Here is a 12,937-nt window from a genome sequence, read left to right as displayed (position 1 = left end):
CCGCCCAATAGCTGGAGCTCTCTGGGCGATTCACAAAAATTAAAAACATTCAAAGTATAAAACAACAGTATAAAACCATAATATAAAATACAATATAAAAGCTCAACCCCTTCCCTATGTACTGCACCTACCCACACAAACACACCCACAGATCTATCTTCTGCCCACCTCTGCTATAGATGTCTGAACATTTTGTGAGCTTCCCTTTGGGAAACTATAAAACAGAATGTACTTGAAAAAAGCAAACAACCCCTAATGCCACTGTATTCGCTGTGTTACGCAACATATTAGCGAATTGGCTTTTCATTGGAAATGAAGATATTCCGCTTCCACAGGCCAAGCTAATTAATGTGCTGAGCTGCTGAATTAGTGCTACTCTCAGCCAGTCTTGTGATGTTTGATCTCTTATACTAAACAATGGGGAGACTACTTAAGCCCATTTTAACGATGACCTTTTTCCTGACCTGAATTGTAAGACTTCGAGTTTCTCCCCAATAAATGGCAAGGTCAGTTTTTCACTTTGAGGAATTAAGCACGCTTAAACCTTTAAAATATCATGTGTATAGTAAATAAAAGGCAATATTTTGGCAACATTTTTTGTTAATTATTGAAAATCCTTTTTTTTAAAAAAGCAGTTAATTTAATTTTGTTCCTTTGATTGGCATAGTCCTATCTTACTTTACTTAAATGGGATTGTCCTAAATGGATTGCCCGATTTATTCATTCCTTTGGTGGTTAAAATTTGTTGGTGTTTTACATTGGTTCCTCAAAATTGCTGCAAACCCCATAAATAGGTAAACCTATTTTGGGAAAGGTAAACCTTCCCCCACACACACACCCAAAACAAACAAGGAAACTCCTAAGATTCTAGTGATGATTGTTTGCAAATTCCCAAAATATATTTTCCTTTTGCATTTATAAGCCTGCATATATGGATAAGTTACTTGGGGCAATCCTATGCACATTTAGATAGAGGCTGGCTGGGGAATGGTGGGAGTTGTAGGACTTTTTCTGTCTGAACATCATAGGATTGCTCCCTTAGGCTTTAATCTTGTAGCCACTTACCTGGGAGTAAGCTCCTTTGAATCCAGTGGGACTTACTCTTGAGTAGATATGTACAGAGTTGTGCTGTTAATAATTGTGCGCATGCATGTCCCTCTTTTTGTCAGTAGCGTTTGCAGACACAATAATTAGCATTTGTTCATTTATTTATTTGGAGAATTTATATCTTACTGTTCAGTATTGCTACTCCTAGGGAAGCATTTGCTCATATGTACATTATGTTTACATGGAAAAAACACACCAGAAGAATCAGGGATGGGTATGTTCTGCTTGCTCACAAAGAAACAAAGCAGGCCTTTCTTCCCTGTCAAACTATTGCCAACCCTTTACCTGCATTCAGAGAAGTATAGGAACTGTGCAAAAGTGCACATGCATTTAACCTGCATATTGTATTCAGACTGAGACATTTGGGTTTATTTTGGGAAGGACAGTGCTGGTAATGGGAGGGAAAGCAAAATATTTTGGGAGGGGGAATATGGAGTAGGGTTGGTTGGGAATATAGTGTCACCCTCCTGGATTTTGAGAATCTCCATGATACCCTAAGATCAAAGGTCCATCTGAACTGCCCAGAGGGCTTTGGCTATTGGGCGGTATAAAAATTAAATAAATAAATAAATCTAGTCCAGAATAATTTTCCCCATAGTGGCGTCTATGGGAGGCTCACAAAGAGGACATGCTGAAAGCAATAGTCTTCTCCTGTGGCTGTTTTCCAGAACTGGTGGTACACTGAAGCATATTGCTTCTATACCTTGAGGTTCCATGCAGTCTTTGTAGCTTGAAACCATTGATGCACCATGAATGTGTCTAATCCCCCTTTAAAGCACTGTGATTTTACTCTGAGGGGTGGAGGAAACAAGAGTGTGTAAAACTTCTCTCTATCCACCCTCTCCACACCATGCATAATAGTATAAACCTCTATCCTGTCATCTTTTAGCCATTATTTCTCTTAACTTACAAGACCCCAATTGTTGAAGCTTTTCTTCATAGGGAAGGTTCTCCAGCCCCCTGGGCATTTTGGTTGTCCTTCCCTGCACATTTCCTTTTGTTATTTATCTTGTCCTAATAATCTCTGGCCTTTTGAATACATTTAGTTCTTAAAATTAAACCTGAGATGCTGAGGAATCCAAATTTTACACCAGTTGACAGTTCCTGCACTATATCATTAAGAATATGCATGCCAAGGTAATTTCTCCGCACTTGTTAAGTTCATTTGTTTACAGATACCCAGATTTGGTTCCTGATCGCTCTCTTTTGAAGACCTAATGAGTATTTTTCTTTTCTCTCCTTATTTCTATGTTTTGTTTATAGAACCGGCTTTTTACTTCGGTGACACAGAATATCACACCTCTGAGAGTGCTGGTTATGTGGAAGTTCGTGTTTGGAGAACTGGAACAGACCTATCCAAAGCAGCCACTGTCACTGTGCGTTCCAGGAAAACAGAACCAATATCTGCAGAAGGTTAATTATTTTTATTTTTCAAATGTTATTCCTAATGTGTCTGCATACTTACCTCTACTCTCACATCCTGTACAGATGCCATTTTAAGTCCTGACACATTTTAGTTGTGCACTGTTCAAAAAGCTTCCAGATATGCAGAAAAATATCAAAGGACATAAACGTATGTCTTGACTTTATGAACACATCCCACAAATAATTGAAGATCCCCTCTTACTTCTTATGTAGCTGGAGTTGATTATGTTGGCATCAGCCGAAACCTGGATTTTGCTCCTGGTGTAAATATGCAGACTTTCCGAGTGACCATCTTGGACGATCTGGGACAGCCTGTCCTTGAGGGACCTGAAAAGTTTGAACTTGTTCTCCGGATGCCTATGAATGCAGTGCTGGGGGAACCAAGTAAAACTACCATCTTCATCAACGATACCATCACTGACTGTAAGTGTTGTAGACTCTAACTTCTACAAATTGAATGTGCTCACATGGTACAGGATGCCTTCTGGTAAAACTATTCAGTCTTAAGCATTGGAACACATAGCTGTGTTAAAACTGAGGGCTTGCAGGATATAAACTTGTACAATGTGGAAAGAAGTGGAGTAATCTGGAACAGAGGGCTGTGGCAACTTTGAACTTTTGTGAAGGTTTCTCTCTCACCCACCCCATTTTGCCTTCAAAGATAGGGTGGAGCAATGGAGGCTGGTGGTTCCGATGTCAGTGGGGCAGTGATGCACTCTGGGTTTCAGTCAGAACTCTAAAGGAGATATCCAAGAAGCACCTTAGATAGCTCCTTTAGAGTTCAGACTGGTTCTGCCTGAAACCCAGAGCGGATTCACCAATCTACTGACATCACAGCCACTGGCCTCCACTGAGTTAGAGTTCCATATAGATTTGAACAGCAAGGACAAACATCTTAAAACTGATTTTAAGATACGAAGAAATGAAACAATCCAATAAAGTTACTGACATCAACAAAACAGTAAAATGAAAAACTAGGAAATTGGTTCTGGTGCCTAAAAGTTACATAGTCTCCCCCCTCCCCCCAATATCTCAGTCATATTGAAAGCTGGTGCCTAAAATTTGGATGCTTTATTTTACCATTTAAAATAGTTTTCTGGTGCTTGAGTTGGGCTCTTGTTTATAAACATGTGAGGATGTCATCATTGGGTAAAGGGATATATCCTGCTTGTTCTTAATAGATTTAAGAGCTGCTTTAAGGTGGCCATAAATACGATAGAAAGTGACTATGGCTTATTGCCAGATATATTTATGCCTTCATTGGCCACTGTTTGAACAGGATGAAGTTAGCTTTCTTGACAATTAAAGCCCAATATAATGTGAATGTGAATGTGAATCATACAGACATCACAGTGGAATGTTAAAAGACCAACTCGTTCTTCTGGAATTCTTCTTTTCTTTTTTTCTTTTTTTTGCAGTACCCAAAGTCCAATTCAAGGAACCGCTATACACAGTGAATGAAAAAGGTGGCCAACTGACAGCTATAGTTTACCGTAGTGGTGATATTAACCATAAGTCCACAGTCCGCTGCTACACTCGCCAGGGGTCTGCCCAGGTTATGATGGACTACGTGGAGAGACCAAACACAGATAACTCTGTAGTAGTGTTCCTCCCAGGTAAGATCTCATCCTTAAAGAAAAGAAAAGAAAAGAGGGGTTTCTCAAGCATATTCTTTCTCATAAAAGAGTTTTAGAACAACAAAGTGCCTGGGGATCCTGCAACACATTACTTTAAAATAATTACTTCTCTCTCTCTCTCTCTCTCACACACACACACACACACGCACACACACAAAAGGAGACTGGTAGACCTAGGGACTGTGGGGAGCATGAGCCCCGAGCAGCACTTTGGAGGTCTTGCATGTCTATATCGAGCAGCCTCTGTTTCACTAGTGATTTGGCACTAGCTAAATCCCTTGATAGTAACATAGGAGATGACAGGCCTACTGAGTTGATTTTACTTGTCATGGCCTTTGACCAGGGAGATTCAAAATGGTCTAACAGGATCTTGGATACCAGGGAATTTGTTGGAAGTGCCAACTTGCAGCAAAGCCAGAAATGGATCGCATGGATCCAAGCCAGACAGTTAACAGAATTCAGACCAACCTCTAACTTAAGGACAGCTTAAGGAATGATCTTCTGAACCCCATTTTACAATCTTTTCCTGGTCACCCAACTGAATTCTTAATGTCCCTTTTACTTCGGAACTCAGACAAATCAATCACCGAGCAAGTGGCCAAGTTTTTGAACCTGGCCATTTCTATTAGATCCTCTATGATTACTTGTCTTTTTAATAGCTAATTGTATGCTCAGTCCTTTTGTACGTAATTTTGTTGGAATGGTCTATTGACTGCAATAAACTGTTGTTGTTGTTACACACATACATACACACATATTGCTTTCTGCCCTTTATTCAAAAATTATCCTGGGGCACCCAATCCAGATTAAGACCTTTGTGTGTATTTGGGTAGGGTTTTTAAACCTTTAGCTCAGCTGCTGTATCAGTCCAGATTAAATAATCCAGAATATACTAAACAAAGGCATGCATATTTACAGTTCCCCAAAATTAGATTGCTCATCTAGACCCTAGTAATCAATGATTGTATTAGGTAGCCATCGTTTTAGTGAATGTATATGTTTAGTTTGGATACTGCAGTTAGGTGCTGCTACAAAGATGTCTAAGTCTGCTGCTCTGCTTTTGGGGCTCCTGCAGGAGAGATAGAGAAGCCTTGTGTGGTGGTCCTGAAGGATGATCTCTTCTATGAAGAGGAGGAAGAGTTCAGACTAGTGCTTGGATCACCAAAAAGCACTTCTACATTTGGTGCCTCCATTGGGGAACAAAAAGAAACTTTGGTGAAAATTAAAGATGAAGAAGACAGTGAGTATGAGCACTTCTTTTGTTATACATGATCCTCACATTTGGACGGTTGCTTCAAATATTGTCAGATCAGAGGTGGAGTCACACAGAGAATGTTCATAGATAGGCTGTAGAGCAGTTGGTCATGACTACCCATGGTTACTACATAGAGCAGGATCCTAAAAAGTGATCCTAAATTCATCACAGGAAGTAAGCAGCAGTCCTTCGGAGGGCACCAGGTTGAGAGAGGCTGTCCTAGGCAGCCTTATGAGCCATGAGGAAAGAATAATACTGGGCCAGTTCACACGATCAGAATAAGCCACTGGGCATGGCTTGTTATGTCATTTGAACCCAGCTAGTATGGCTTGTTGAAGGGAGAAACAACCTTCCAGTAACCTAACAACAGCCTATGGGTTATGCAGTGATTATGGAAATCAGGTTTGGCACAGGCCATTTATTTTGATCATGTGAACCAGGTCATGTGGGGGGAGGGGTCAAATGATTGTGACGGGAAAAGAAGCCACCATGGCTTCTCCCGCTGCCCCTGCGCATGCTACTTGCGTGACCATCGTTTGCATAATAACCCATGCTACTGCACAGGTTGGTGTGTCATCAAAATCTGGCATATGCCGCAGCAGGTAGCTTCATAACCCCTCCCCTGAGAACCCCTACAGGAAATCATGAGTTATCAGTTGGGTACGAAGCCACTGCTGGGTTTGAACAACACACCAACCTGTAACTGCAGTGTAGGAAATTATGTAAAGAGTGGAGATGTGAGTGGCAGGGACAGAGGGAGAAGCTACGATGGTCCCCCCCCCCCCGATCATCTGAATCTGGACATTGAGTTTTCTAGCGCTGTGGAAAACAGATGCTCATAATCCAATTCTCCAAGTCATAGATTTCCTGCTCATATCAGTACGGTGAACTGAGAACCAGCTGTGATGTTTATTCACAGTGATAAGACCTAGTAGTTGCAGTGCTAGGTGTGATGACAATATGACCTGTGCCTTCTAGTAGGTTGAAAGCCTAAATGGAAAGTATCTGTTGATTTTTCAGAATGTTTAATCTTGTATGCTAGTTCATTATATATTTTTTCTCTTAAGAGTTGAGCAGATTAATGGATGCTCACAATTGGCATTCTCCTTGCCTTATTATTATGAAGCAAATGAGTGTGTGCTACATTGCTAAGCAATGTACAGATTCAGTGAATCAGCCAAAAAACATTATTTTCCATTATTATTATTTTTGGATTATTTCCCTCCCTTTAGCCATTTTGACCATATAGGAATAAAACATGTGTTCAATTAAATAGGAGAGATTGACATTTTTCAGTTTTCTTGCAGAACCAGTGATAAAATTCTCTGAAATCAAATACAGCATCCAAGAACCTCAGGAGCCTGGGGAGACTGCAGTTGTCAAGATCCCTGTCTTACGTCTGGGGGACAGTTCCAAAGTTTCTATTGTGAGAATCCATACTAAGGATGGTTCAGCTACCTCTGGAGAAGACTATAATCCAATGTCTGATGGTAAGGCTTTGTTCTCAACTTCAGAAAAGTTGCTAATGTCTGGAAGTAGCTGCATTGCTATTGCTACAGAATATGAATGTAAAACCATGAATGAGTGTTACACAGATACAAGCAGAATTTAAATTGTTCCCTCTTCATTAAATCGTCCCTAAAAGTGGAAAGATAGTTGGGCATAATGCAAAATAAAGGGTTTAGATATTTTATTTTGTTTTTAACATTTTTGAACTGCCTTTCTGTCGGTTAGATGCCTAATGTGAATTTAGCACCAACTGCTGTGCAGGGCCATGCCTGCTGCCCTTTGGATCCTAGTGTAAGTCTGCTGATGACTGAGAAAAGAGTTTCAGCTTTTCTTTTTTCTTTTCCTTTAAAACTTCATTTCAGATATTGAATTCAAAGAAGGGGAAACAGAGCATTTTGTGGAGGTTGAAATTTTGTATGATGGGGTGAGAGAAATGCGTGAAGCATTTACAGTCCATTTGAAACCTGATGAGAATATGGTAGCTGAGACTCAGGTAAGAACGAAGTGATTTGATATGTTGTACTTCAGTTGACTGTGGACACAGTTTGCATTCAGATCATGACAAATCACAAACATCAAGGCATAGAAGGTTCCCTGTTCCCTGAATTCCTAGAATGCCACCTTTGAGATCCAAACTAAATGGAAACCTGTGATCAGAACTTCTATTTTTGTTTTTAAGTTTAGTAGGAGATGCTTGGAATCCTGAATCTGATCACCCTTCCCCTTGTACCCTTTTCCTAATTTAAAATCCCACCACCACCACCACCATGATGCTATGGAGCCAAATATACAGGTGCTATCCAAGGTCGTATCCAAATGTTAGCCCTACTTGGAATGAATGGGACTTAAGTTAGACGAACATTGGATCCTCAGTTGCATCCTCAGTAAAAAAAATGTCAATTTCTATTATGCTAAATAATGTGCTTGAATATTAACTGTTTTGTGGCAGGAACATTTTCACATAAGTGAACAACCTTCTGAAGTCCACTGGACAAGGGTTTCCTGCAATCAGTACTTACGGAAACTATATCCTGTTTGATCTATCAGTCTATTTACCTTAGTGTGATATGGGGGGGCCATGAAAGGGCAGTAGAGAGCTTCAGCTATTGGGCGGTATAAAAATGTAATAAATAAATAAATAAATAAATAAATAGTTGCCAATAGGAACTTTTTCCATCTTTCAATGCAGATGAACAAAGCCATTGTGTACATTGAAGAAATGGACAGTGTGGCAGATGTGACTTTCCCAGCTGTGCCCCAGGTTGTATCCCTCCTGCTGTATGATGACACTGCTAGAAGCAAAGGGAACCCCCAGCCCCCAACTGGCTACCCTGTTGTGTGTGTAACGGTACGATTTGTTCCTGCTACACTTCTCCTAAAGGTCTACTACGGTACTAGCTGGGAAGTGAATGTTTTTGGGATGTGTAAACAAGCTACTAGGAGGGCTAAGGCAGAAGTTTCAATTTCATTACTTGGAATTAGGCATCCTGTTCCTTGCTCATTGACATTCATCCTTTATATAGATCTTTTAGTTTTCAGAGCATTTTATGGTCTTTGCTATGTATGTTCTCAGAATAGCCCTGTGAGAGAGATCACTTTTATTCCCATTTCACAGTTGGCAAACAGAGGCAAGAGATCATGAACTGCTTAATTTCATACAATGAGTCCTCCACAGAGGTCTTACTGTTCTGTAACTTTCTAACCCTGGTTCTCTTTGGATATTCTATTAATAATTTAGTGGTGCTATGTTTCTGCCTTTTTAACTAATATATGGTGTGATTTGCGTATATCATATAACTATTTTTTCTTTCCCCCAAGCTGTGATTAAACGGAAGTCTTACCAGAGTATCAGGTTTTTAAATTTAGATGTCACCGACATTAATAATTAATGTTTAGTATTTAAATATTTAATTTCATAATTTAATTAATGGAAAATAAAATACAGTGTCTGCAGTGGTTTAACTTGTAGCAAGAAAAAATGAACTTCTTAAATATTAATGCAGCATAAAGAAAAAAGAACACCCTTAGAATTTAATCTTAATTATTCATTTTACTGGAGCAGACATAGATATAATTAAATGGATTTATTGTGTTTTTCTATTAAACTGCAGGCATGCAACCCGAAATATTCAGACTATGACAAGACTGGATCTATTTGTGCTGCTGAAAACATCAATGACACACTGACCTCGTATCGCTGGCTTATCAGTGCTCCAAGTGGCACTGATGGTGTTACCAGCCCCATGCGTGAAGTGGACTCCAACACTTTCTTCACTAACACCAAGTCAATTACCTTGGACTCCATCTATTTCCAGGCTGGTTCAAGGGTTCAGTGTGCGGCACGGGCAGTCAATGCCAATGGAGATGTGGGTTTGGAATTGCTGAGCCCAATTTACACAATTAACAGGGAAGAAGGTAAGGAACAAGATACTTTACGCAATTTAATAAAATCAAATGACTTTTGTTAAGCTGAATTAGCTGTTCGCTCCTAATGCTTTTGTCCAGACACAAAGATTCTGTCCTAGAAATGTTGCATAATATTTCATTTTGTTTTATTTAATTTTAATATGCCCAATAACAGAATTTCTCCGGGCAGTTCACAAGAACTAAAAAGAAGGAGCAAGTTTGTAGCTTGGGGTTTCTCCTAGAACCATCTCTGTCACTTGAGGCTCAGAGGTGGCCTTGGTGACACAGAGCGCCTCCTACCAAATTCAGTTGGTGCCCCAGCTACGCCCCTATCCGGACAGGGATAACCTGGCTTCAGTTGTCTATGCTCTGGTAACCTCCAAATTACTGCAATGCACTCTATGTGGGGCTGCCTTTGAAGATGGTTCGGAAGCTGCAACTTGTGCAAAATGCGGCGGCCATATTAATAATGAGGACCAGGAGGTTTGAACATATAGACTGATTCGGGCCTGCTTGCATTGGCTGCCTGTATGTTTCTGAGCCCGATTCAAGGTGCTGGTTCTAATCTATAAAGCCTTACATGGTTCGGGACCACGATACCTGATGGAACAACTCTCCCGACACAAATCTGCCAGTACGCTATGCACAGTATCTAAGGTCCTCCTCTGGGTGCCTACTCTGAGAGAAGATTGGAGGACAGTAAGAAGGGAGAGGTCCTTCTCAGTGATGGCCCCCCAATTATGGAATGATCTCCCCAATGAAGTCCACCTGGCGCCAACATTGTTAACTTTTTGGCACCAGGTCAAGACGTTTCTCTTCTCCCAGGCATTTAACAGCATATGTTGAGTTTTTAATCGAGCCTAGGTACATCTTTAGGTTTGGTTGAGAGCTCAAAGTTGTTTTTAAATGTATGTTGTCTTTGTATGCTGTCTGTTTTATGCTTTTATGGTTTTAAATTTTGTATTCAGCTATGGGGTGGTATAGAAATGTAGATGATGATAATGATGATGATGATGATGATAAATATAAAAGCATAAAAGAGTCAAAGACAGTATGATTGTATAACTTGATTATATAACTTAATTGCTGTATCAGAGTTGCTGTTTTACCAATCAAAGAGTGGGTGTGATCAGAAGAGAAACTAAGTTTTATTATAACAAAGGGTGTTCGAGCAATAGATGTCAGTGTGAACATAGCAGATTCAATATAAATCTGCTTCGTGAAAAATTCAGTATTATCTCCAAATTAATATTGAGAAAGATAAGAACTGGGAAGAACTTATGAACTTTTGTAAAAATAGGAAATCAGTAAATCAGGGTAAAGTGAGAGATGGATATTTTAAAGTTATGACTTGAGCTGTGCATCTGGATGTAAAAAATTTAAAATGAGGTTTCTAGCACTCATAATTAAGAAGAAACATGGCAAAATAAGAAGCAGTTGTAGCCACCAAATTGTGCCTACCTAAATGTGAAGAAAACCTGAAACAATCATTTGGGAACCAAAGGATGGCTCATGCTGTCTGAGTTTGCATGATCACGGCTGGGTAACTTATTCCCCCCTCCCCCCCGAATGGATTTTGGATTTTGAATAGGGGTGTGCGACACTGGGAATTCTGGTCTGTTTCAGCCCAGTGGGATTCCATAATGTTCCTGCTCCAGTAAACAGCAGAGGGCTGTAGCAGATTCTCCCCTCCCCCTCAAAATCTGGAACTCCTTTGCACATTTTTTCAGGCCCTGCCAATAGTGCAAATAGTAATTTGCACAAAATGGAGGGGTTTGGTTTTTTTGTGGATTTTGACATTTGTACAAAAGAGATCGTTTGTTTGTTAACACCCCCCTCGGTATTTTGCCATTGTGCAAGAGTGCAAATTAAGCTGTCCGATATGTGTAGCTTTGCCGTCTCAAAATGTCTGCATGTTTCAGCTTTGAATAGTAGCACTGAAGTGGAGTAGGTAACATACAAGGAAACAGAGAGGGTGCAAATTGAAAGTCTGGGCAAATTTCCCCTCCATTTATGTCCCAGTCTCTAAATTTGCCCAAATCCCCCGTTTAATTTCCAGCCTCCACAAATTTAAAGACTGAGCAGTAAACGGGCAAAATTTTAACAACAGAACTAACTACTTAGAGAAGGAGCCATGAAAAGGCAAGGGGAGCTAATAACTCCACTTTCTGAACTTTCTGGAGACTTCGGGAAGTGTTGAAAGGAAGGAGAACAAGTGTCAGTTAAGCACCTTATAGCAAGAGGGTTACATTGCCCTCCACCTTAGTTGCACTTACTGTATTTCTTCGATTGTGAGATGCCATCGATTGTAAGACGCACACTAATTTCAGTACCAGCAACAGAAAAAAAACTTTGATTCTAAGAATAATAATCGCACCCGCAATTCTAAGACGCACCCCATTTTTAGAGATATTTATATGGGGGGAAAAGTGTGTCTTAGAATTGAAGAAATATGGTACTTTGCATGTTTTTCCTTCTGCAGTGCTACTGAACTGTAAAAATTGTTTCCTCCTTTATCTTACTATTCCACCCCCCCTCTGTGCACAACTGTGCACAAATTAGCCTATATGCGTCTTGCCTTTGTCAGTTTCCTTCTATGTTACCTACACCAGTTTGGTGCTCCTATTGATAGTTCAAACATGCAAGGAAAGTGATATGGCAAGACAACAAATATTGGACAGTTGAATCTGCGCATTTGCAAAAGACAAGGAAATTTAACCATGGAATCTGCACATTGGATCGACTTGCTACTGATTGAGTCGACACCAGTGGGGGAAGCAGAACAAAATCCTCCATGGCTGAACCAGAAAAATCCATGTAGTTTTCATCCCCCAAATGGAATTCTCATACATTCCTAGTTCTGGGTGGTTTGTTACTCATAGCAACAAGTTGCGCTGCCAGGAGTAAATATGCTAATCCCACTAGCATGCAACTGGTATGCATGGGGAGGGGACATAAACCACCGTGGCTTATTTCCTCTCCATGATTGTATGAACCAGGTCACTGTATCAAAAGATCCTGTGCTATTTCTATTATGTGTATGATACAACATAGCATGTACACAGTTTCTACAATCCTTTTACCTGGGAAAAGGGGGTGGAAGTAGTATGGAAATCAGTGACATTGCACATATGGATATTATATGTCAGGGAAGGGGTGGTAGCAGTGACAAGGTTGCTTGACGCACCTTGGATAACTCTTTTTGAGTTCTGATTGGTTCTGATTGAAACCCTGAGTGGGTTATTATTTATTTATTTATTTATTTATTTAGCACCATCAATGTACATGGTGCTGTACAGAGTAAAACAATAAATAGCAAGACCCTGCCACATAGGCTTACATTCTAATAAAATCATAATAAAACAATAAGGAGGGGAAGAGAATGCACCAAACAGGCAGTATAAAAGTCAGAGCAAAATCAAGTTTTAAAAGCTTTAGGAAAAAGAAAAGTTTTTAGCTGAGCTTTAAAAACTGCGATTGAACTTGTAGTTCTCCACTGATGTAGGAGTCACCAGCCTGAGTTTGAAGGAGGCTGGTGAAAATCATTGGTTTGCCTATGTTAGTAAAGCACTAGCATTCCTTTAGCTGGGTTCTTCCA

General features: G+C 40.0%; 1 protein-coding gene across 1 annotated transcript in view; it reads left to right on the top strand.

Annotated features, from left to right (window-relative positions):
- FREM3 (FRAS1 related extracellular matrix 3) overlaps window positions 1-12,937 on the top strand; it is an 87,952-nt gene that overhangs the window by 57,258 nt on the left and 17,757 nt on the right. Inside the window, exons 7-14 of the mRNA XM_063135085.1 lie at window positions 2,371-2,520; window positions 2,746-2,955; window positions 3,951-4,148; window positions 5,245-5,409; window positions 6,732-6,914; window positions 7,296-7,426; window positions 8,123-8,281; window positions 9,045-9,348. Coding sequence (XP_062991155.1) covers window positions 2,371-2,520; window positions 2,746-2,955; window positions 3,951-4,148; window positions 5,245-5,409; window positions 6,732-6,914; window positions 7,296-7,426; window positions 8,123-8,281; window positions 9,045-9,348 — 1,500 coding nt within the window. The remainder of the gene's footprint in view (window positions 1-2,370; window positions 2,521-2,745; window positions 2,956-3,950; window positions 4,149-5,244; window positions 5,410-6,731; window positions 6,915-7,295; window positions 7,427-8,122; window positions 8,282-9,044; window positions 9,349-12,937) is intronic.

The sequence above is a fragment of the Elgaria multicarinata genome, chromosome 10 (genome assembly GCF_023053635.1).
Source record: "Elgaria multicarinata webbii isolate HBS135686 ecotype San Diego chromosome 10, rElgMul1.1.pri, whole genome shotgun sequence".
In the NCBI taxonomy this organism is placed as follows: Eukaryota; Metazoa; Chordata; class Lepidosauria; order Squamata; family Anguidae; genus Elgaria; species Elgaria multicarinata.
Note: the sequence above shows the minus strand (reverse complement) of the source record. Positions and strands in the feature narration are given on the sequence as shown.